The sequence below is a fragment of the Choloepus didactylus genome, chromosome 9 (assembly GCF_015220235.1).
Source record: "Choloepus didactylus isolate mChoDid1 chromosome 9, mChoDid1.pri, whole genome shotgun sequence".
NCBI lineage: Eukaryota > Metazoa > Chordata > Mammalia > Pilosa > Megalonychidae > Choloepus > Choloepus didactylus.
Window position 1 is genome coordinate 14,050,819 of NC_051315.1, and position 25,485 is coordinate 14,076,303.

Genomic DNA, 25,485 nt, shown 5'->3' on the forward strand with positions numbered 1-25,485 from the left:
ATTCTCAATTCAATTCCATTGATCAACATGTCTATCTTTGTGCCAGTACCATGATGTTTTGACTATTGTGGCTTTATAATAAGCTTCAAAGTCAGGGAGTGTAAGTCGTCCCATTTTACTTTTCTTTTAGTATAGTTTTAGCAATTCAAGGCATCTTTCCCCCTTCAGATAAATTTGATAACTAGCTTTTCCAAGTCTGTTAAGCAGGTTGTTGGAATTTTGATAGGGATTACATTGAATCTCTAGATGAATTTGGGTAGAATTGACATCTTAATGACATTTAGCCTTCCTATCCATGAACATGGAATATTTTCCCATCCTTTTAGGTCCCTATTTCTTTTAGTAGAGTTTTCTTTGTATAGGTCTTTTACATCTTTGGTTAAGTTTATTCCCAGGTACTTGATTTTTTTAGTTGCTATTGAAAATGGTATCTTTTTCTTGAGTGTCTCTTCAGTTTGGTCATTTCTAGTGTATAGGAACATTACTGACTTACGTGCATTAATCTTGTATCCCGCTGCTTTGCTAAATTTGTTTATTAGTTCTAGTAGCTGTATTGTCGATTTCTCAGGGTGTTCCAGATATAAGATCATATCATCTGCAAATAATGACAGTTTTACTTCTTCCTTTCCAATTTAGATGCCTTTTCTTTGTCTTGCCGGATTGCCCTGGCTAGCACTTCCAGCACAATGTTGAGTAACAGTGGTGACAGCAGGCATCCTTGTCTCGTTCCTGATCTTAGGAGCAAAGCTTTCAGTTTCTCACCATTGAGTACTATGCTGGCTGTGGGTTTCTCATATACACTATTTATCATATTGAGGAAGTTTCTTTCAATTCCTACCTTTTGAAGTGTTTTTATCAAGAAGGGACGCTGGATTTTGTCAAATGCTTTTTCAGCATCTATTGAGATGATCATTTGATTTTTCCCTTTTGATTTGTTAATGTGTTGTAATACATTGATTCAGTTTATGCTGAACCATCCTTGCATGACTGGGATGAAACCCACTTGGTTATGGTGTATGATTTTTTTAACGTGTCTTTGGATTCGATTTCCAAGTATTTTATTGAGAATTTTTGCATCTATATTCATTACGGAGATAGGCCTGTAGTTTTCCTTTCTTGTAGCATCTTTATCTGGTTTTGGTATAGGTAGTGTTCCATTTTCCTCAATGTTTTGAAACAGTTTAAGTAAAATTGGTGTCAGTTCTCTTCCATGCATTCTTTTTTTTTTTTTTTTTTAATCATCATTTTATTGAGATATATTCACATACCACGCAGTCATACAAAACAAATTGTACTTTCGATTGTTTACAGTACCATTACATAGTTGTACATTCATCACCTAAATCAATCCCTGACACCTTCATTAGCACACACACAAAAATAACAAGAATAATAATTAGAGTGAAAAAGAGCAATTGAAGTAAAAAAGAACACTAGGTACCTTTGTCTGTTTGTTTGCTTCCCCTACTTTTCTTTTCTTTTTTTTTTTTTTTTAATCATCATTTTATTGAGATATATTCACATACCACGCAGTCATACAAAACAAATTGTACTTTCGATTGTTTACAGTACCATTACATAGTTGTACATTCATCACCTAAATCAATCCCTGACACCTTCATTAGCACACACACAAAAATAACAAGAATAATAATTAGAGTGAAAAAGAGCAATTGAAGTAAAAAAGAACACTAGGTACCTTTGTCTGTTTGTTTGCTTCCCCTACTTTTCTTTTTTTTTTTTTTTTTTAATCATCATTTTATTAAGATATATTCACATACCACGCAGTCATACAAAACAAATTGTACTTTCGATTGTTTACAGTACCATTACATAGTTGTACATTCATCACCTAAATCAATCCCTGACACCTTCATTAGCACACACACAAAAATAACAAGAATAATAATTAGAGTGAAAAAGAGCAATTGAAGTAAAAAAGAACACTAGGTACCTTTGTCTGTTTGTTTGCTTCCCCTACTTTTCTACACATCGATCCATAAACTAGACAAAGTGGAGTTTGGTCCTTATGGCATTCCCAATCCCACTGTCACCCCTCATAAGCTACATTTTTATACAACTGTCTTCGAGATTCATGGGTTCTGGGTTGTAGTTTAATAGTTTCAGGTATCCACCACCAGCTACCCCAATTCTTTAGAACCTAAAAAAGGTTGTCTAAAGTGTGCGTAAGAGTGCCCACCAGAGTGATCTCTCGGCTCGTTTTGGAATCTCTCTGCCACTGAAGCTTATTTCATTTCCTTTCACATCCCCCTTTTGGTCAAGAAGATGTTCTCCATCCCACGATGCCGGGTCTACATTCCTCCCCGGGAGTCATATTCCACGTTGCCAGGGAGATTCACTTCCCTGGGTGTCTGATCCCACGTAGGGGGGAGGGCAGTGATTTCACCTTTCAAGTTGGCTTAGCCAGAGAGAGAGGGCCACATCTGAGCAACAAAGAGGCATTCAGGAGGAGACTCTTAGGCACAAATACAGGGAGGCCTAGCCTCTCCTTTGCAGCAACCGTCTTCCCAAGGGTGAAACTTATGGTAGAGGGCTCAACCCATCAAACCACCAGTCCCCTATGTCTGTGGTCATGTTAGCAACCATGGAGGTGGGGTAGGCGAATACCCCTGCATTCTCCACAGGCTCCTCAAGGGGGCACTACATCGGTTTTTTTTTTTGTTTTTTTTTTTCCTTGTTTGTCTTTTTTCTTTTTTTTTTTTTAACTTTCCCTTCTTTTTTCAAATCAACTGTATGAAAAAAAAAAGTTAAAAAGAAAACAAACATACAATAAAAGAACATTTCAAAGAGACCATAGCAAGGGAGTAAGAAAAAGACAACTAACCTAAGATAACTGCTTAACTTCCAACATGTTCCTACTTTACCCCAAGAAAGTTACATACTATAGCAACATTTCAGTGAACTTGTTCCTACTACATCCATCAGAAATTAACAGACCATAGTCATTTCTGGGCATCCCCAGAACGTTAAATAGCTTATCTGTTCTTCTTGGATTATTGTTCCCCCTTCCTTAATTGCTCTCTACTGCTAGTTCCCCTACATTCTACATTATAAACCATTTGTTTTACATTTTTCAAAGTTCACATTAGTGGTAGCATATAATATTTCTCTTTTTGTGCCTGGCTTATTTCGCTCAGCATTATGTCTTCAAGGTTCATCCATGTTGTCATATGTTTCACCAGATCGTTCCTTTTTACTGCCGCGTAGTATTCCATCGTGTGTATATACCACATTTTATTTATCCACTCATCTGTTGATGGACATTTGGGTTGTTTCCATCTCTTGGCAATTGTGAATAATGCTGCTATGAACATTGGCGTGCAGATATCTGTTCGTGTCACTGCTTTCCGATCTTCCGGGTATATCCCGAGAAGTGCAATCGCTGGATCGAATGGTAGCTCTATCTCTAGTTTTCTAAGGAACTGCCAGACTGACTTCCAGAGTGGCTGAACCATTATACAGTCCCACCAACAATGAATAAGAGTTCCAATTTCTCCACATCCCCTCCAGCATTTGTAGTTTCCTGTTTGTTTAATGGCAGCCATTCTAACCGGTGTTAGATGGTATCTCATTGTGGTCTTAATTTGCATCTCTCTAATAGCTAGTGAAGCTGAACATTTTTTCATGTGTTTCTTGGCCATTTGTATTTCCTCTTCAGAGAACTGTCTTTTCATATCTTTTGCCCATTTTATAATTGGGCTGTCTGTACTATTGTCATTGAGTTGTAGGATTTCTTTGTATATGCAAGATATCAGTCTTTTGTCAGATACATGGTTTCCAAAATTTTTTCCCATTGAGTTGGCTGCCTCTTTACCTTTTTGAGAAATTCCTTTGAGGTGCAGAAACTTCTAAGCTTGAGGAGTTCCCATTTATCTATTTTCTCTTTTGTTGCTTGTGCTTTGGGTGTAAAGTCTAGGAAGTGGCCTCCTAATACAAGGTCTTGAAGATGTTTTCCTACATTATCTTCTAGGAGTTTAATGGTACTTTCTTTTATATTGAGATCTTTGGTCCATTTTGAGTTAATTTTTGTGTAGGGGGTGAGGTAGGGGTCCTCTTTCATTCTTTTGGATATGGATATCCAACTCTCCCAGCCCCATTTGTTGAAAAGACCATTATGGCTCAGTTCGGTGACTTTGGGGGCCTTATCAAAGATCAGTCGGCCATAGATCTGAGGGTCTATCTCTGAATTCTCAATTCGATTCCATTGATCTATATGTCTATCTTTGTGCCAGTACCATGCTGTTTTGGCAACTGTGGCTTTATAATAAGCTTCAAAGTCAGGGAGTGTAAGTCCTCCCACTTCGTTTTTTCTTTTTTAAAGTGTCTTTAGCAATTCGAGGCATCTTCCCTTTCCAAATAAATTTGATAACTAGCTTTTCCAAGTCTGCAAAGTAGGTTGTTGGAATTTTGATTGGGATTGCATTGAATCTGTAGATGAGTTTGGGTAGAATTGACATCTTAATGACATTTAGCCTTCCTATCCATGAACATGGAATATTTTTCCATCTTTTAAGGTCCCCTTCTATTTCTTTTAGTAGAGTTATGTAGTTTTCTTTGTATAGGTCTTTTACATCTTTGGTTAAGTTTATTCCTAGGTACTTGATTTTTTTAGTTGCTATTGAAAATGGTATCTTTTTCTTGAGTGTCTCTTCAGTTTGTTCATTTCTAGCATATAGAAACATTGCTGACTTATGTGCATTAATCTTGTATCCCGCTACTTTGCTAAATTTGTTTATTAGCTCTAGTAGGTGTATCGTTGATTTCTCAGGGTTTTCTAGATATAAGATCATATCATCTGCAAACAATGACAGTTTTACTTCTTCTTTTCCAATTTGGATGCCTTTTATTTCTTTGTCTTGCCGGATTGCCCTGGCTAGCACTTCCAGCACAATGTTGAATAACAGTGGTGACAGCGGGCATCCTTGTCTTGTTCCTGATCTTAGAGGGAAGGCTTTCAGTCTCTCACCATTGAGTACTATGCTGGCTGTGGGTTTTTCATATATGCTCTTTATCATGTTGAGGAAGTTTCCTTCAATTCCTACCTTTTGAAGTGTTTTTATCAAAAACGGATGTTGGATTTTGTCAAATGCTTTTTCAGCATCTATTGAGATGATCAATTGATTTTTCCCTTTCGAGTTTTTAATGTGTTGTAATACATTGATTGTTTTTCTTATGTTGAACCATCCTTGCATGCCTGGAATGAACCCCACTTGGTCATGGTGTATGATTTTTTTAATGTGTCTTTGGATTCGATTTGCAAGTATTTTATTGAGAATTTTTGCATCTATATTCATTACGGAGATAGGCCTGTAGTTTTCCTTTCTTGTAGCATCTTTATCTGGTTTTGGTATAGGTAGTGTTCCATTTTCCTCAATGTTTTGAAACAGTTTAAGTAAAATTGGTGTCAGTTCTCTTCCATGCATTCTTAATGATAGTAAAAAAAAAAAAATTATTGGTCACTTTGGAGGTTAAGGCACAGATTCACATTCCAAAAATCAGTAAATGAAAAGAATCAAATATTTATCCCGACTTTCCTGTACAAAGTATATTTCAAAGTAACCAAATAGTTAGGGAAAAATTACTCCCTATACAAGAATTCGAGCTAATACATGCAAAAGAATCTCAACATTTTGCAACCCCTGATGAAATCATGGATCCATGCCAGTACTTGTTAAAATTCAAAGTCAGTAGGTATGGGGTGGTGAGTAAGATTCTGCATTTCTCTCAAAATCCCCAGAAATGACAATGATGCATGCTGGTCCTAGGATCATAATTTGAGTAGCAAGAATGTAGGTGACAAGAATCAACCAATGACTGTGAAAACTACTGGGTGAATGGTTGATGAGAAACTTTACAATGGATGGGTCAAGCTGACATCTGGCCAATCTTAACATCACTAAGTGGAGCAGACAATAAGTACCTCCTGACGTGATGTGCATCAGGAAGTAAGAAGCATCACCAACTATCGACTCCCTCTGCAAAAAAAATTTAAAATTTAAAAAAACAAAAAACAAAAAAAAACCCTGAATTTATTCTAGGTAAGGAGTTGGCAAACTTTTTCCATAAAGAGCCCAAGAGTAAATATTTTAGGCTTTGCAAGCCATATGATCTCTGTGTAACTACTCAACTCTGCCTCTGCCTCTGCAGGAGGAAAGCATCCATAGATAATAAATGAATAGGCATGGCTGTTTGCCAATAAAACTGGCTACATAATTTAGACTGAATTACCAGTTCACAGAATTATGAGGGAACCACATTCCTGTGCTTTTTTCCCACCTCTCCATGGCTGTAAGTGGCTTGAACTGTGTACCCCCAGTGTGGACATGTTCTTGGTCTTGGTCCGCATTCTGGTGAGTGTGGATCCATTATAGGTAAGATCTCATTAAAACGTTACTTCAGTTAAGGTGTGTGGCCCAACTGAATAAAGTTGGGCTTTAATCCAGATCACTGGAATCCTTTATAAGCAGAGTGAAAGCAGACAAAGAGAGAAGCCATGGAAAGCAGCCAAAAGCCAGAAGTCAGTGGGAACCCAGAGGAAAAAGGAGAAGACATTGCCATATGATAGAAAAGCCAAGGAACCCCAAAGACTGCTACCAGCCAGAAGACAACGACCCCAGGAGAAAGCAAACCCGCTAGTGTCTGAAACCTTGAGCCAATAAATTCTTGTTCTTAAGTCAACCCATTGTGTGGTACTCATTTTAGCAGCTAAGAAACTAAAAAACACAGGTTAAAAAACACCATGAAGATACAGTATGCCAAATCCAGAATGTAAGAAATGCTACAATGGCCCCAATTTCTTCAACAAAAAGAAATGACAGGGGCCAAAAAGAAGGAAGTTATAATAGGTTAAGATAAACTTTAGCACAGGGACTCGGACAGATACTTGCACATTAATGTTCATAGCGGCATTATTCACAAATGCCAAAAATAGAAGCAACCCAAGTGTCTATCAACCAATGAATGGATAAATAAAATGTGGTATATATACACAATGGAATACTATTCAGTTATAAAAAGGAATGAAGTCCTGATACATGTGACAACATGGACGAACCCTGAGGACATCGCAGAATGAAGTAAGTCAAATACAAAAGGACAAGTATCATATGATCTCACTGGCATGAATCTAGAATATAGGCTACCAGGGGCTGGGTTGGGGGTAGGGAAAGGGGAGTTAATGCTTAATTTGTATAGAATTTCTATCTAGGTTGACTGCAAAGTTTTGGAAATGGATAGTGGTGATGGTAGCACAACGTGTGTGTAATTAACAGCACTGAATTTTATACGTGACAAGATGTATGAACCTTGAAGACATCATGCTGAGCGAAGTCAGACACAAAAGAACAAACATTGTATGATCTCACTGATTTGAAACAATTAGAATAAGCCAACTCAAAGAGTCAGAATCTAGAATATAGGTTACTCGGGGATGGCGTGGGGATAGGGAATGGGATTAAGGCTTAAAATGTACAGGGTTTCTATTTGTAATGATGGAAATGTTTTGGTAATGAATGGTGGGTGATGGTAGCACAACATTGTGAATGCAATTAACAGCATGGAAATATATATTGGATTGTGATTAAAAGGGGAAATGCTAGACTGTATATATGGTAGCAGAATAAAAATTTAAAAAAAGAATCCATGGAACTCACTTTACAAACAATGCGTCTTAAATTTAAACCATGGACTTAATGGTACAATCATAAAAACGTGCTATCATCAATTGTAACAAATGTTCCACACCAATGCTAGGTGTTGGTGTGGGGTGTATATGGGAATTTTGTATTTTATGCATGATTGTTCAACTTTTCTAATAAAGGAGAAAACTAATTAATTAAAAAAGAGAGAGAGAGAGATTTTAGGGATATCAGCAACCAAGTGTAATGCTTGGTACCAATCAATTGTAAAAAGCCATTTATGAAACAATTAAAGAAATATGAACATGAACTGATATTAGGTGATGGTAAAGAATTACTGCTGATTTTCACTAGGTGACAGTACTACAGAGTTTTTAATTTGTTTAAGGTCTGTTCTGTTAGAGATAATTACTGGTAAAATTATATTATGCCTTGGATTTACTTTAAAATATCTAGCAAGGAAGGAGGGGAGAAATAAAACAAGACTGGAAAAATAGTAATAATCATTGATTATGGGTAATGGGTTCATGATTACACTCTTTTCTCCATTCTTAGATATGTTTGAAAATTTCTATGATATAGAGATTGATACCAAACTGACTAAGACAAAGTTCCTAGACTGTAGGGACTATGATAATTTACTTCCATGTTCCCCTCAAAGTACAGTGTTGGAAACATAATAGATGTTCAATAACTGTCTAATGAATTTTTAAATTTACATGATTTTTCACAAAAAACCCTCAGAGGCTATTTATATAAAATTTTCAATAGCTTCCATTAGCTGTACTCACTCTGTGTACACATACTTACTTCTCATGGCCCTTTCAACATGAAAGCTCCGTTCTAGTAACACAAGCCTCTTCCCAGTTCCCACTCTGCCTTAACTTCCACCTCCACGCCTTTGTTCATACTGCTGCCTCACCCAGAAGCCCTTCTCCCTTCCCTTTTACTTATTCAAATTATTCCAACTTCATCTTCTCACTGAAGCCCTCTCTTAATTGTTGAACAAACAGAAAATGACTTAATTCTAATCAATAAATCAAACTAGAACACACAAATGCAAAAGCAAAGAGGGAAGAGAAGAGAGAAATGGAAAACAACGGGAAACAATAGGTAGAACTTCTGTTTGGTGTTTTTTGTTTGTTTTGTTTTGTGTGAAAACCAAAGACAAAGGTATGAGCCAATCAAGAAAATGAAAAGCAAACAGAAAAACAGTTAAGGGAGAAAACTATACAGGAAAGGTAATTAAAACAGTATACCATATAAAGGGAATTAAGCAGTTGTTCACTCAAAGATTGTGACTGAAATCTTAACTGTAATTTGCACACAAAACCGATAAATTTATGTGTAGAAATCTAAAATCAGGAGCTCAGTATCAGATTCAGATAAATTCAAAACTGTCATTAAATAAGTATTAAAAAAGGTTTCAAGATTATACAAATAATCCTAATAGGGGAGTACAAATTACAGAAGAGTATATGAATAAATAATAATAAAAAAAATTAAGGTATAACTACACAGGGGCTATAAATCAAGGGCTTTAGTATCTTTAACAGTAAAGTAGGTATGCAAAAATGTATATTTCTTGGTTTCAAGTACTTCCTCACTAATTTAAAACTTAGGTAATGCTGAGTTTTACAGTAGAGACTATTTACTGACTAATACTTAGGTCTTCCATAAATCAAACAAGTTCTTTGTGGAAGAAGACCATGGAGCAGGATAAAAGGGGCATAAAGAAGACCTTAGAAGAGCATAAAGAAGAAATTGCAAGATCAAATAAAAAAATAGAAGATCTTATGGAAATAAAAGAAACTGTTGGCCAAATTAAAAAGACTCTGGATACTCATAATACAAGATGAGAGGAAGTTGAACAACGACTCAGTGTCCTAGAGGTCCATAGAACAGAAAATGAAAGAACAAAAGAATGGAGAAAAAAATAAAAAAAATCTAAAAGGATCTCAGGGATATGATAGATAAAATAAAACATCCAAATTTAAGACTCACTGGTGTCCCAGAAGGGGAAGAGAAGGGTAAAGGTCTAGAAAGAGTATTCAAAGAAATTGCTGGGGAAAACTTCCCCAACCTTCTACACAATATAAATACACAAAGCATAAATGCCCAGTGAACTCCAAATAGAATAAATCTAAATAAACCCACTCCAAGACATATTCTGATCAGACGCTCAAATACTGAAGAGAAGGAGCAAGTTCTGAAAGCAGCAAGAGAAAAGCAATTCATCACATACAAAGGAAACAACGTAAGACTAAGTTGCGACTACTCAGTGGCCACCATGGAGGCGAGAAGGCAGTGGCATGACATATTTAAAATTCTGAGAGAGAAAAATTTCCAACCAAGAATACTTTATCCAGCAAAACTCTCCTTCAAATTTGAGGGAGAGCTTAAATTTTTCACAAACAAATGCTGAGAGAGTTTGCCAATAAAAGACCTGCCTTACTTCAGATACTAAAGAGAGCCCTACTAACAGAGAAACAAAGAAAGGAGAAAGAGATGTAGAGAATTTTAACAGACATATATAGAACCTTACATCCCAAATCATCAGGACACACATTTTTCTCCAGTGATCACAGATCTTTCTCCAGAATGGACCATATGCTGGGACATAAAACAAGCCTCAATAAATTAAACAACAACAACAACAACAACAACAATTGAACATATTCAAAGCACAATCTCTGACCACAGAACACAAATAGAAGTCACTAACTTTTTTTTTTTTTAAACAAGAAGTTTATTTAAACAACAAGACGCTCAACTTGAAGGGAAAACTATCTAGGATTCATTTCTTTTAGAGTAATTTATCCCGACTTAAAGACAGATTGCCCTACATGTAACAGCTACGTACAAAAAAGTTATAAAATTGTCCTTGGTTTTACAATGATAAATGAAAAACATTAAAATTCTCCAATCGAACAAGGTATGCAAGGATTTTTTATGTTGTTGGTTTTTGTTAACAGTGAGAGCAAAATAACTTACTGGAATATAAAGATAAGAGTTGAATGAGCATGCCACTAATGGAGAAAGGGGGTATTTTCACAGAACCAGTATTTTTTTCTCCATCCCATCTCCATTTGATGCCAATCAAAACATACCATTGGCGATTTAGTAAAAAAAAAAAAAAAAAAAAAAAGCAATATGCTTGTGCACATACACCAGTTACTTTATGTACAATAAAGGAATGGGGAAGGGTAAAATGAAAGAATAGAGAAAACTATACTGTAGTAGTCAGGATGTGGTGGAACCAAATTGCGGTTTTTCTAATTGAGAATGTATTCTTGGTCTGTACAAACAGAGTTCTGGAGTAAAGTAGCAGGCTCCCTTTTTAATAGACACCTCCTGTCTGCTGCTGGAACACATCAATTATATCTTCATCCTCCATTTCCAACTGTGCAGGTGTGTCTGTTTCATTGACTGGCTGCCCATCAAATCGGAATCTGATCTGCCTCACTGACAAACTCTGTCGTTCACAATAGGCTTTCATTAGTTTACTAAGTGGTGTATGCCTCTTAATCTTAAACTGCACCACAGAACCATCCTGCCCCGCCACCTTCAAATTAATATTATCATTGTTCTCAGTCTTGACTCCTTCCTTGGGTTTTTCGTCGGCCATGACGAGAGCCGGGGTCTCCTCAGCTGCCGCTTCACAAAAGAGGTACCAGGTCCACACCAAATGAGCACACAAGCAGCACCAGAAGCCTAATTTTTGAATTGTAACTCCATTATTTACTTCCTACATGATATAAAATACACAAACTCTAATGACAAATCAGTGGTTTTGAACTTAATGTAAAATATGTAATTTTTGACAAGAACTATATAAAGGTGGGGGAATGGAGGAGTATAGGTACATAGTTTATGTGTCCTATTGAAGTGGAGGTGGTATCAAAGAAAAACAAGATTGTTACAGATTTAAGAGTTTAATTTTAAGACCCACAGTAAACACAAAGAAATTATCAGAGAACATGACCATAGAGATGAAAAGTAGAGTATGGGTTAAGAGAAATGGAGGAAGGGGCAATAGGGAGTTAAGAAATGAGTGTAGGGTTGCTGTCTGAAATGAAGGGAAATTTCTAGTAATGGATGGTGGGAAGGTGATAGCATTACAACATTCTAGATGTGATTGATCCCACTAATGGAATGCTAGGGAGGGGGTGGAATGGGAACATTTAGGCTGTATATATGTTTCCACAATTGAGGAAAAAAAAAAAAAAGTCTAAATAGATGACAATTGAATGCCAAGATGACCGTGGATGGGATCTGAGGATGGAAGACAGGAGGCTCAAAGGGACACAGTTGAGACATAAGTATCATTGTTGAATCTCTTGTACTTCTTAGCTGCGCTTAATGGGATTGCATAAAAGAATGTTCTTGTTCATGGGAATTGTATATGTGAATTATAGTGTCTGTTCAAGAATCTGTGCAGCTAGCTCTCATATGTTCAGAAGACACAGCAATAGATGATGGATGATAGGGAAGGAGAGAGAGGGAGGGAGGGAGGGAGGGAAAGAAATAGCGGTGTGACAACATGTTAAATTTAGTGGATCAGGGTAGCGGGGGGGGGGTCAGGGAATGCTGGAGTTCTGCATATGGAGTTTGTATTGTTTCTGCAACTGTTCCTATAACTTTGAATTTATTTCAAAATAAAATGTAAAAAAAAAAAAAAAAGAGTTCATTGTGGCATTTCCAAAAAGAAAATTAAAAAATTAGATACTTAGAAATTTCTCCCTGATGTCTTTTTCATTCAGTGAAAGGCAATTTAGTTCCGAAAAAAAAAACAGTAGTAGGTTTTTAAATCCCTCCCCTACTTTTGAGAGGAAAGGAGAAGAGGAGTAAGAAAATGACCATTACTAGTGGAATATAATATTATCTACTGAAATCCACAGATTTAAATTACTCCATTTAATCACAGATAATCCCTTACATATTGCCCAAGCAATCAACTAAGTTACTGCTAGCTAGACAGTTGCCATCACTAGTGACCCTAATTCTAATGGAAAATGAGTATGTGCTTCATTCAAATTCCAAAATCAATTCTAAGTCTTTTCCAGAATCATACTAGAGTAACTGAAAAGTTAAATGAGAAAAAGGGAAAAGCTTTTCTTTTTAGATATTAGCATTTATCTTGCCTATTTTGGGGAGCTAAGGTAGTCTGGCTGGTAGGCGAAAGCCCATTTTATAACCCTCTAAGCATCTGGAGTTAGGTTATTAACTAAAGGGTTTCACCTGCACAGTCACCTGCACAGCTGATTATTGTAGTTCCACCGAGTCCAATCTAAAACTCAGATAGGTCCACTGCATTTGTTCCTCTGAGAAGCCAGCTAGTATCTCTGCAATTGATCAAGCACCACATACTTCCTACGGAGCACACCAAGCACAGGACACTGTTCTCGAGAGGCACTAGTCATTTGTTCCCACCTTCAAAACTAGCGTTGCTTCTCCTCCACGCTACCCTGCCTTTTTAAAAGGATTCTTTACAAAGTCTACTTATCAGCCTCTCCCATCAACAACCCTGAAACTTCATAGTTCAAACATTAGGTAATAAGAAACCTCCTTCCAGTCTCTTACACAGCAATCTCAGACTTTTCACCACAGGTTCTAATGGTATTTTAAAGGAATAGTACACAAAACTCTTAAGACACTTAACAAAAAAGAAATGAATGTGAAAACTATCCTCACAAAGTGTCACATAATAGAATGTCTGACACAACCACCAGGAAGGGGGAAAATTTAGAAGCCTTAAAGTTTTCCAGAACCAAAAATCCTAAAAAATTCCAGTCTAATGTACAGAGATGATAAATACTCATAACAATAACTTCAAAGCACTTCAAGGAATCTTAAGTCTTTGATTAATTTTATCATATTCCAATATTTTTAAAATTTACAAGGTACATACCACCTATTACATTCCAAATAATTAAATTCTTCAGAATATTCACAATTCCTTAATCTCTTTGCAAGCTTAAGGCCTTCTAGGGCTTATTAAACTATACACTGTAGCAGTATCTAGGCTATCACCTTGCACAAAGAGACATTTTTTATTGAATTTTGGGTAAATGAGTGTGTATTAAAGAGTTTGCAGTGAGGAAAGACATTACAGAATATCCAATGAAGTTTACATCAAATCATACATAATTTACAGCATAGTTATTTAAGTCTTTGAATGCAGAACAAAGACAGGAGAAAGAGATTAGGTATTAGTAAATAGGTCAGAAAGAACTCAACTTCCCCCAAACCATATAGCTACTACCAAAAGAAAGGCGGGGGGTGAAGCCTGTAAGGAATAAACTCCTTGCAAGCATACTGGAATATTTCACCCTGTGAGTTGATTATGCATTTGTAGCTGCAAAAAAACTGTACCAAAATTCAAATGTAATTATAATACCCTGTCTTGAAATAAAGATTACAATATATGAAAAACCTACAATGCAAACTACTTTGAAAGCACAGACAGCAGCCAGAGCTGAAAGGTATAAAGTCCTTTTTCTCTCTTGACTTCATTAAAATTTCTGCAAGCATACCAAACTGTGGAGGAAGCATTTGTTTTGTTCTGTGGAAAGTAAAGGGAGTTTTGAAAAACATGGAAAAGTATAAAGAACTAAAATGCATACTGTACACTATTATTATCATTCCTAAAGATTCTCATTTGCTTTAAGAGCTGATCAAAGAGGAATGTAAGAAATCTTCTCGAAGACACTAAGCACTGCCATCATATAGAACACACACAATCACACCCACCAAAAATGGTTCATGACAATAAATGTCCAATCACTTAATGTTTCAGGTGACTGCCACTAATCCCAGAGAGGAATACTATCATTCCAAGTACTCTGGGTCTAAGATTACCGGATCCACATACCTCTATGTTACAGTGCCTGATCCATGCTAACCCAATCTCCCAGGAAATTATCAGTCAAAAGCGCACATAAAGAAAGACAGGCATCCTGTACAGAACTGGCAAGTTCACCAAGACCTACATACCGGCAAGTCCACACTAACATCAGTACCATCCAGAAGGGACACCCGGCACGTGATGACGGACTTGGAATCTCCAGCTGCAGGAATGTGGGTGGCAGCTCGTTGTGCTTCTCGGAGTCGTTCCTTCTCAGCATGCTTACGCATGGACCGACGGCCAAGTGTTCTACGGAAGAAGCTCAGCATTTTTGTCACTACAACAGAAGAGAGAAAAGATGACATTAGGGGAAAAAAAGACTCCACACAACTTGCAGTCAGACAAATGGTGTTGTCTAGTCCTGTGGATATTAGTAGGCATGCTATTAATAAGGGCTCCTGGTCAAGTAAATTTGGACAAAATAAATTAAAGCTGCTACTTTAATTCAGGGCTTCCTAGAAACTTATATGTAAGGCAGAGCTATAGCTTGCAGCAATTCTAAACGTACTGAACTACCTTTATATGGAGTTGATCTGGCAAGAGAGTGCAGATGTTTATGGAAGTTCAAGTCTTTTAGATCAATAAATTTTATGTACAATGCTCAGATAGCTTCACAAACATTAGGAGACAATGCCAAACTCTAAGGTATCCTTTGATGTTCTAAACAAGCCTGAGAAGTGCCGTTTCTTTTAAAGTCATAAAAAATATGAAAAAAAAAACCACCTACTTCAGCTAAAATATAAATACAACTCAAATACTGTAAGTTTCATCAAATATTCTAATACAGATTTTAAATGACTACTTAAACAATTCTTTATAACAGCAAATTACTATGATGCTACTTGTTTCCTTATCTCTATTAAGAGCATTAAGGTTAATCAAAATGGCTAAAACAGGCATTATAATCTTAAAAGTAAAGCACATTAAAATGGAAATGCCATAAAAACAGAGCTACCTTGCTAACCTAATGCATTTGATTGACACAACTAAGGAAGTTAGAGAATAAGTACATATAACTACTAAGCAAACAAATAGAAAAGACAATTATTAACTCCAGAGAAAACAAAAGGTTGTACAGAAAATGGAAAGTATACTAATAGTTTAAATAGTCACAATAACATAAACACTGAATATTGAGCTAAACAAAAATAGAAAGTAACTATAACTAAGAGGATGTCTATAACAGGGGCAGGGAATGGGAGTGTGAAAAAAGAGTTAATTCCTCATCTTACCTAATAGGAATCTAATAATCCCTAGAACTAAGAATCAAGTAGCAATAAGAGCATGCTAAAGTTGAAGGTAGTTGCTGTTTTCCAAAAGAAACCTTCAGATTACATGACTCTTTCAACTAGATAAATATATAAACTTGATAAAAATAAAAGCTAATTTAAAAATAAATACCACCATATTTAAAAGTTAGTGGCTATAAATTGAGGATTATACACATTTTACAAGCATGGATACTCCTACGTAATTAGGTAAATTGGCAAAGTCAAGATATTTGCTATTTTTCTGTTCATCTGCTTAAACCCCAAGGAAATTTTAGATAGCTTATCAGTTTACAAAGCGCTCATACACAATGCCTGGCCCCAGTTTCTCTCTCCAGTTCATTTTCGGCCATTACTCTCTTTGAACCTCACTATGTAATCTCACTTCAACTACCTATGTGAAATCACACTTTTCATCCCAGACTTTTAAGGCCCTTATGTAGAATTCCTATTCATTCTTTTTAATGTAACTTCATTAATATCTCCCCTAAGAAACCTTCACTGATATCCAAAGAGTTAATCACTCCCATCATAAAACTTCCAATGAACCTTGAAAATATTGCTCATTAATCATATCTATTAAAATTATTCATTTACATGTCTGTCTCCTTTATTTTAAGCTCACTGAGGGTTCATTCCCTACTTTGAATAACCAGCCACCCAGTACATTTTACAATCAAATACAACATATATTTACTAAATAATCTTATTTAGTCTTCAGAAAAACTCCCCAAGGCATTGTTTTATTTTGATGAGGAAACTAAAGGTCAGAGAAATTAAGCCATTGGCCAAGTCCATTATTTGGTAAATGGTGAAGACAGCGGCTTAAACTCTGATTTTCTGACTCCAATATTAGCCCATTCCACTACATCACAGGACCATTCGTTTAAAACTCACACATTAGAATGGAGAAAGAAATTATGAAAGGTCACAGCTAAAAAGAAAAAAAAAAAAAAAAACCTGGATGAAAATGTATGTGTTGAATTCCTGTTTTTAAAACTTAATTTAGTTTATCAAGTTGCAAGTTGCAAGGGGGAAAAGGAGATGGAGGCAGAAATTACAGATTAGAGACATCTAAAACATATCAACCAATCACAATGTTTGGAATCAAACAAACTGCTAAAAATGACTCTTTTAAGGACAAATGGCCAAAAAGCACATGAAAAGATGCTCAACATGTGCATTTCACACCCACAAGAATGGCTTCTTAAAAAAAAAAAAAAATTACAAGTGGTAGAGAATAAGTGGAGAAATAGGAACACTCATTCATTGTTGGTGGGAATGTAAAATAGTTTGGCAGACCCTCGGAAAGTTAGGCATGGAATTACTGTATGACCAGGCAATCCCACTTTTAAGTGTATACCTAAAAATTTTAAAGCAGAGACTCAAACAGGTATTTGCATACTGATGTTCATAGTGGCATTATTCACAATGCCAAAAGATGGAAGCAACCCAACTGTCCATCAACTGATGAATGGATAAACAAAATGTGGTATATACATAAAATGGAATTTATTCAGCCATTAAAAGGAATGAAGAAGTTCTGATACATGTGACAACATGGACGAACCCTGAAGACATCATGTTAAATGAAATAAGCCAGACACAAAAGAACAAATATTGTATGATCTCACTGATAAGAAATTAGAATAAGCAAACTCAAAAAGTCAAAATCTAGAATATAGGTTACCAGGGACTAGAGTGGGGGTAAGGAATGGGGTATGAATGTTTAAATTGTATAGTTTCTATTTGGGTTGACTGTAAAGTTTTGGAAACGTATGGTGGTGATGGTGCCACAGTACAATGAATGTAATTAACAGCAATAAATTATATATGTGAATATGGTTAAATGGACAAATTTTAAGTTGTTTATATGTTATTAGAATAAAAATTTAAAAAAAAATACACAGGACTGTACAACACAGTGAACCCTATTGTAAGTGGTGGACTACAGTTAATAGTACAATTATAAAAATGTTCATGAATTGCAACAAATGTACCACACTAACACAGGTCTTAATAATAGGGTGGTATATAGGATCCCTGTATTTTATGCAGGATTTTTCTGTAAATGTACAACTTTTTAAATAAATAAATATCTGTTTAAACTAGATGCATTTGTAAACTTGATAAAAATAAAAGGTAAAACATTAAAATAAACAGCACCATGTTAGAAAATAGCACTTTTTTCTATATCACATGTTCCATTTCTTTTCACAACATTGATAGATATTTTTGATCAATGGCCCTTCTGTGCATAGTTTTACAGTGTAAAGTTCATCTAAATAATGGCTTAGCTTAAAATCCTTAGGACAGGGTTTTTTTAAATTAATTTTAATATTTGTAAGATGTGTCTACTAGGTTTTACACACTGGGGTACACATTATATAAGTAAAAATATAAGATGATTTCAGACCATGACTAGAGCTATGTGGGAAATAAACAGAATGATGTCATCTTTAGAAGGTGATGAAGTGGGAAGTGAGGTCCTTCTTGAGACAGGATGGTCAGGAAACACGTCTGGAAGGAGGTGACATTTGAAATCTCAAAGCTTAAGCCAACTATTTGAAAAGCCAGGCAAAAGCATTTCAGACAGAAGAAACAGCAAGTCCAAAGGTTGCAGGGCAGAACAAGCTTGTGTTCACAGGAGAGAAGGAAGGCCAGTGTAACTGGAACATATTCAACCAGTCGGAAAAGTGAGAGAGGAGGCTGGAGAGGAAGCAAAGGCAGAGCCCTCAGGGCCTTCTAGACCAAGCTAAGGAGTCCACGGTTTATTCTGGGAGCAATAAAAGGGACCACTAGAGAAGACAGGATTAGAGAAAGATCAGAGTAAAGCAAGGGGAGAGCTTTAGGATTTTTTTTTTTTGGGGGGGGGGGGCTGCTTTAGGTAAGAGATGATGGTGGCTGGACTTGGGGGTGGCTGTAAGAATGGAAATATTAATATTAAAATTATATACTAACCTCCCTTAAAAGATCCTAGGGTAATTAAAAAGAGGGAGGACCTGTTTTCCATTTTTGTACCATCAATACACAGCACACTGTCATACTCACAGTAATGTGCAATAAATGTAGAGCTCAGTTAGGAGTAGTCTCCATTCTAGAGTCAGATGTAGGTTCCTAAAACTTACTGAAAGGCTGTTCCCTTTGAATTTTTATGACTTTTTGCCCAAGAAGGTAGATTCTATGAGAATCATATCAGTTCCTCTGCAACTTACTGGTTATCCTATTCTTAGGATAGTTATACTAAAAAAATGAATGAACAATAACACTTCCTCAACTTAAAAAATAAATGTTTAAATGAAAAAAAACTCAGTGGCTATTAACTGAAGAATATCATCTTCATTTTACAAGTATGCATACTCCTATATAATTAGGTAAATTTGCAAAACCATGATGCCTGTCATTTAAATTCCCCAAGGAAACAAATTTTACACACACACATTTGAACACTGACTAGATCTTTTATGATAACCAAGGAATTATTGTTATTTTTCTTTTAGATATAATAGTGGTATTGAAGTTATGTTTCTTTTAAAAAGTCCTTATTCTTTAGAAGTACATACTGAAATATTTATAGAAGAAATGATGTGATGTCTGGTATTACATCAAAATAATACAAGGGAGAGAGTTAAGTAGGGAAAGAAATGAAACAAGATGGGCCAGATGACTGGCAAGTAACTGTTGAAGCTGGGGCATGGGTTTGTGGGGGTTCACTACTACTACTTACTACTTTTGTGTATGTTAATTTTTCCATATAGAAACTTCAAAAAAAAAAAAAAAAAGTAAAATATATTCAAAGTGTGCTAATTTTGTGTGGCTCAGAGGAAGCAAACAAATTATAAAGCAAACTTTCTGACTTTCACCTTATTGTAGCTCTTTGAAAAAAACTCAGTACATAAGTAGTCAGGTTGTTAAGGAAAATATCAGCTTTCTTTCAGTTTTAGAACTTTAATAACTATATATTTTGAACTATAAAACCCAGTGCTGTAAAGAATAACAAGTTGTTCTTTTTACAGAAATATGAAGACAACTTACATGAAAATAAATTTCAGATGGGACTAAAAAAAAAAAGCTGGTACTAGAAGGAAACATACTTAAATCCCATTAGCATCCGTATTACAGTGAAAGGCTTTTAAACAATTTTCTACAAAAAAAAAAATTCTGAAGGATTAATATCCAGTTTAGTAAAGAACTATTGCAAATCACTAAGATAAACAACCAAACAGAAAAAAAATGGGCAAGATATGAAGAAACAAGTCTCAAAATGATATAATATTCATAAAAGATGCTCAACCTCAACAGCAACCATAGAAATCCAAAACAATAAGATATCATTCATCATATTAAAAACTTAAGATAGCCAGTCTTGAAAAGAATGCGGGAAAAACAATCACCCTCATTCACTGTCCTCTTTGGAGGAGGATTTAACCACACCCTCAAAAGGTTTAATGCATGTACTTTTTCATTCAGCAATTCTGTATCTGGAAGAACATCCTAAAGAAATAATCATACAATGGCTCCAAGTTGTGGGAACAAGGATGTTCAGAGCATAATTGATTTAAAAGTTTTAAAATGACCGTCACATGAGAGTGTTGAAAGAAATTACGATACACACTATAGCATCCAATAGAGCTGCTTTTAAAATACAGATGACTTGGATACTGACAATCAAAAATTTATAAGTGAAAAATCAAATCACAGAAAAATAAATATAGCATCCCAACTGGAATGGAGAGGAGATACAGCACATACATATGTAAACATACTTATATATCCACACTCACAAAGAAAAAGGACTAGAAGGACATGCAAGCTGTTAATTGAGGTGATCTCTGGAGAGGGTCATGGGGGAAGTACCTAAACATTCTATAATACCTTAAATATTCTATATTAATGTGTCATGTGAATTTTAAAAACTTACATTGTTAAATATTCACCGTTCCCCAGTGAATCCTCGTGAATCCCTCATGCTACAACCAGTGAATTTTTAGCAAGCACAATTCCAATCCCTGCTTAACAAATCTTCACTGGCTCCTGAAACCCCAGGCCCTGTTTGCTCACCATGGTGCTTCCTGTGCATCTGACCCTTCTGGCAGCCTTCTCCCAGCTGCTTCCTCTGCTCCAGTTCTCCTTCTGCTCAGGCCAGGCACCTTTTTAATGTGGGGGGCCTTGTATTAGCTATTCCAGCTTTCTAGAATGCTCTTCTTTCTACTTCACCACCCCCCACGGTCTCCCACTTCACACAGCTAACTTCAGACTGATACCTGAAATGTCTTTTCCTCAGAAAAGCATTCCCCAACTCCTGAGTCTAAATTAGGTGCCCCATGTCCCTTTGATCCCTAGCCTTTTCTTTAGAACACTTAATACCTAACTGTTTAATTACTGTTTTTACTGGGCACTTCCTTCACAGAGACACAAGGACAGGCCTAGGTGGAGCTCTTCACCACCAGGACCCAACAGTTAGCACCGCAACTTGCACATCAAATGCTCAGTAAAGAACTCTCCAGTTACATTAAAATGATAAAGAGGAATTTTGGGATGGTAGGATCATGTGGCTTAAAAACAAAACTAGCTTTTAATCTATATTTTCTAATTTTTCAACAATGAACTAACAATGTTTTCCTTTACAAAAAATCTTAGAAATGAAAATTGAAGTAATCAATTTCAATACCTATATTAACTGAAGTGTTTTTTTAAACCTAAATATCCAAAACTGAAAATTTCTCATGAAAGGTACATATGCTCACATGACTGATGGCTACAATCTTTTTGTTAAGACCAATCAATTGCTTTTTTGATAAAGCAATATGCCATAAAGATTTTAATATCTTTGTCTCAGTAACTCCAATACAGAAAATGTTTTTAAGAGAGTAATTCAACAAAAGTAAAGAAATACATACCATTTTCAAATGAAGTTTATCTATGACAGTTTTTAAAAAGCCTGCAAGACACCTTATATGTACAAACAGTCCACTATGTTAGGTAGGGTTCAGCAATATGTTAATTAAGTGAGAAATGAGTGTATGGGTAATTTTTCCCCAATTCTTAAAGAATACTTTTGATATTTTAAAATACTGTCAATCAATCGCTAGAAAAAATACCATAATACAACATGTGGAATAACCCAGGGCTCCAGAAGACTGGAACAATGAGCTATTCCTTTTCTGAATTACACCCAGTCAAGCTAGTGCAGAAGCTGGACATCTGGGATACTCTCCTTACTGAAAGCTCCGGATCCCCAGGGATGACGCTGCACAGCCACAAACTCTGCCTGGGGTTCCAGCCAAACCATTCCCAAGTTACTGTTTCTCATCTTGGGAGACAATGAAGTAATAGAAGGTTCTCTTGTTTTCCAGTAGGAGTAGCTCTTTCTTAATTTCAACTCATTAATGTTCAGGGCAGTGGAAGGTAGACTGGCATCAAAATACTTTGATTAAAAGGAAGGAAGGATTTAAAGGTACCGCCATGGCAGATAGTCCTTTGAATGCTACTTGTTTTCTCCTTATCTATCATTTACCATATCCTAAACGTGCACTCTTTGCAGACGTGTGTACAAATATTCCGCGTTCAGAACAGTTCTGCACACTGTACACGCACACAAAAAGGTGAAGGCTTTAATAACTTGAATTTATTTTTTGAAAAACAAAAACAAAAACAAAAACAAAACCGTATTTCCAATCGGTTTCACAGCGTTGATCCTTCTGGCTTTACCCTCTTAAGTAGAATTCCTGGAACTAAGAAACCATAAAGATAGCCACATACAATTAATGTTGACAAGCCCAAGAACCCATCACTAACGCAACAAATGACACGGGTGGGGGTGGAGGGTCCCTGCAGACCTCGTTACTCCTGCGGTACACATCTGCTTCTCCCAGTTTCAAAGTGTCTGAAGTTTTACCCAAATGCAAACCCGCCCGAAAAGCGCCTTCGGGTTTTTTTCTAAGGACGTCACATAAACTTCAGGTCCACCAGCTGGACCGGCAACGCGCTGACTCTCCCCGCAGGGTGCCGAGCGCCCCCCGACGCGGGATCGGGCCCCCGCCCCCGGACTCGCCCCGGGGCTCCCGGCTCCAGCACAACGCGCAGTATCGCCCGAAACTCCGCGGCGCGGCCCCATTGGCCGCCACCGCCCCTCCTCTCGCGGCGGGTTTAATATTTGAGCCGGCAAGTCAGGCTCGCCCGCCAGCGCGGCCGGAGGGTCCCGGCGCGGCCCCGGTCCGCGTCCCCAGGGGTGAGGCCGCAGCGCGGGCAGCAGCTCCAGCCGTGCGGGTGCGCGGAGCTCCCGGGGGTCGTGAGGGGAGCCGGCGGAGCCACCGGGCCTCGGCTTACCTGGGCTGGCGTCCGCGGTGCGGCGGCGAAGGGGGCAGGAGGCGCGGGCGACCCCAGGGAGGGGTCCCGAACGGGGCTGAAGAAAGGGCAGCCCCTCGGGAGACGCCAAGAAATGGCGGACAAGAGGTGCGCACCCACCCCGCGCTAATCCCCTCGGGAAGCAGGGCTGTCCGCCCGCCCGCTCCTTAAAGCCCACTTCAAGCCCCGCCCCCCGAGGGTGGGCCGTGCGGCTCTTAAAATGGCAATGGCACCGCCCCGGAAGTCGCCGGGCTGGGCGGGCCTCGGGTTAAAGCGGCGATGCCCGGCTCGGCGCTGCTGGAAGGAGGGCTAGCTCGCCGGCGTGGGCGGCTGGTTTAAAGGGGCGCTGCCGGAACCCAGCCCCGGCGCCCAGAGCCCCGCCCTCGGAGTGGGTGCGCGGCCCCAGCTCGACCCCAAATTAGTACTGCTGTTTTATCCCAGCCGCAGGTGCTTGGAACCTGGCGCCTGGAAACTTTCATCCATTCGTTCAAGAAATTAATTCATTCACCAAATATTCATTGAGAGCCTATTATGTGCCTGTATCCCCAGTGTTAGAGATTAAAAGCGACTTAGGTCCCTGCTGTTACAGAAACTCCCATTCTAGTGGGGAGAGAAACAGTAAATAAACATGTCAAATGGTGATACGAGTCAGGAAGAAAAATGAAACCAAGAAAAAGCAATTAGAAGATTATTATTTAATATAGAGTGGTCAGAGAGGCCCTCTGGGACAAACTGGCATTTCGTCCATTCATTCGACAAATAATTTATAGAAGGGCCTTCCTTGGGCCAGGCCGTGTTCTAGACGCTGGAAAAACCAATAAACAAGATTGACAAAACTCCCTTACAGAGCTTAGATTCTAGCAGAAGAAAACAGCAAGCCAATGGGATAAATTGGTAAAATACATAGTACGTTAGATGTTGGTAAATCTGAAGAGGAAAATGAGCAGGAATGCAGATAGGGACTGAGGGGCTGCCATTGTAGCCAGCGGGGCTGTGGAAGGAGTAAGGGCTCAATAAGAAGGCAGCATGTGAGTGAGGATGAGGGGCCTGTGGGCTTCTGGGGGAAGGGCAGTCAGGCAGAGGGAGCAGCAGGCAAAGGCCGGGAGAGGGATGGGGATGCGGCTGGCTGGTTGGAGGAGGCCAGTGTGGCTGGAGGTGAGGGAGCAAGAGGGAGTGTGGGGGAGATGACAAGTCAGAGAGGAAAGGGGCTGTGGCTGTAAGAGCTGTGGCCCACTAGGGGTGTTAAGCAGACCACTCTGGCTGGGATGAGAAGAGATGATGTAGCTTTGTGGTGGTTTGGAGCTGTATGTACCCCAGAAAAACATGTTGTTAAATCTAATCCATTCCTGTGGGTGTGAACCCATTGTAAGTAGGACATTTTGATAAGGCTACTTCAGTTAAGATGTGTCCCACCTCATTCAGGATGGGTCTTAATCCTATTACTAGAGCCCTTTATAAAGGGAATGAATTCAGACTTGAGAAAGGAGGCCTCTGAACCAAGAAGCTGAAAGCAAGGAAACCCTGAAGAGGAGAGAGAGACCAGCAGATGCCATGTGCCTTGCCATGTGGCAGAAGAAAAAGGATCACTGGCACCTGGTCTTCAGGAAGAAAGCACAGCCTTGATGATGCCTTGATTTGGGTATTTTTGTGGCCTCAAACTGTAAGCTAATAAATTCTCATTATTCAAGCCAAACCATTTCACAGTATTTGCTTTAAGCAGCCTAGGAAAATAAGACAGATTTTGGTACCAGGATAGTGGAGTGCTGCTATTGCAGATACCAAAAATGTGGTGATAGCTTTGGAACTGGTTAATGGGAAGAGGCTGGAAAAATTGTGAGCTGTTTGATAGAAGAGGCTTAAATTGCTACTTTGGTAGAAATATGGATGTTAATGTACTTCTGATGAGGACTAAGAAGAAAATGATGTATTATTGGAAACTGGAAAAAAGATGATCCTTGTTTTAAAATGGCAGAGAACTTGGCAAAATTGAGCAGTGATGTTGGATGGAAGAATTTGAAAGTGATGAGCTTAGATATTTAGCTGAGGAGATTTCCAAGGTAAAGGTGGCAAGTCAGCCTAGTTTCTCCTTGCAGTTTATAGTAAAATGGGAGAGGAAAGGGAGAAGCTAAGAACTGAACTCCTGGGCACAAAGAAACCAGAAATTGATGGTTTGGAAAATGAGTCCCCAGAGAATAGTGCTCCATGTGAGGGTTAAATTGAACATGGAACTAGTCAGCAATTTCCATGGAAGTCAGGACTGGAAATGCAGTTATCCAGGAAGGATCAGTGGAAAGCCCTTTTGTCT

The 25,485-nt window shown here is 37.8% G+C and overlaps 2 protein-coding genes across 4 annotated transcripts in view; both read right to left on the reverse strand.

Annotated features, from left to right (window-relative positions):
* EPB41L5 (erythrocyte membrane protein band 4.1 like 5) overlaps positions 1-23,359 on the reverse strand; it is a 167,575-nt gene extending 144,216 nt beyond the window's left edge. For 2 of the 3 annotated variants that reach the window (XM_037848982.1, XM_037848981.1), the window contains exons 1-2: positions 23,163-23,359; positions 14,655-14,842 (exon numbers count right to left, since the gene is read on the reverse strand). In XM_037848982.1, coding sequence (XP_037704910.1) covers positions 14,655-14,834 — 180 coding nt within the window. In that variant the 5' untranslated portion in view covers positions 14,835-14,842; positions 23,163-23,359. The remainder of the gene's footprint in view (positions 1-14,654; positions 14,843-23,162) is intronic. The other variant, XM_037848983.1, reaches the window with a different exon arrangement.
* On the reverse strand, positions 10,929-11,289 carry LOC119544007 (small ubiquitin-related modifier 2-like). Its single transcript, XM_037848984.1, has one exon. The coding sequence runs from the start codon at positions 11,284-11,286 to the stop codon at positions 10,999-11,001; it is 288 nt and encodes a 95-aa protein (XP_037704912.1). The 5' UTR covers positions 11,287-11,289; the 3' UTR covers positions 10,929-10,998.
* Positions 23,360-25,485: the final 2,126 nt, after the last annotated feature.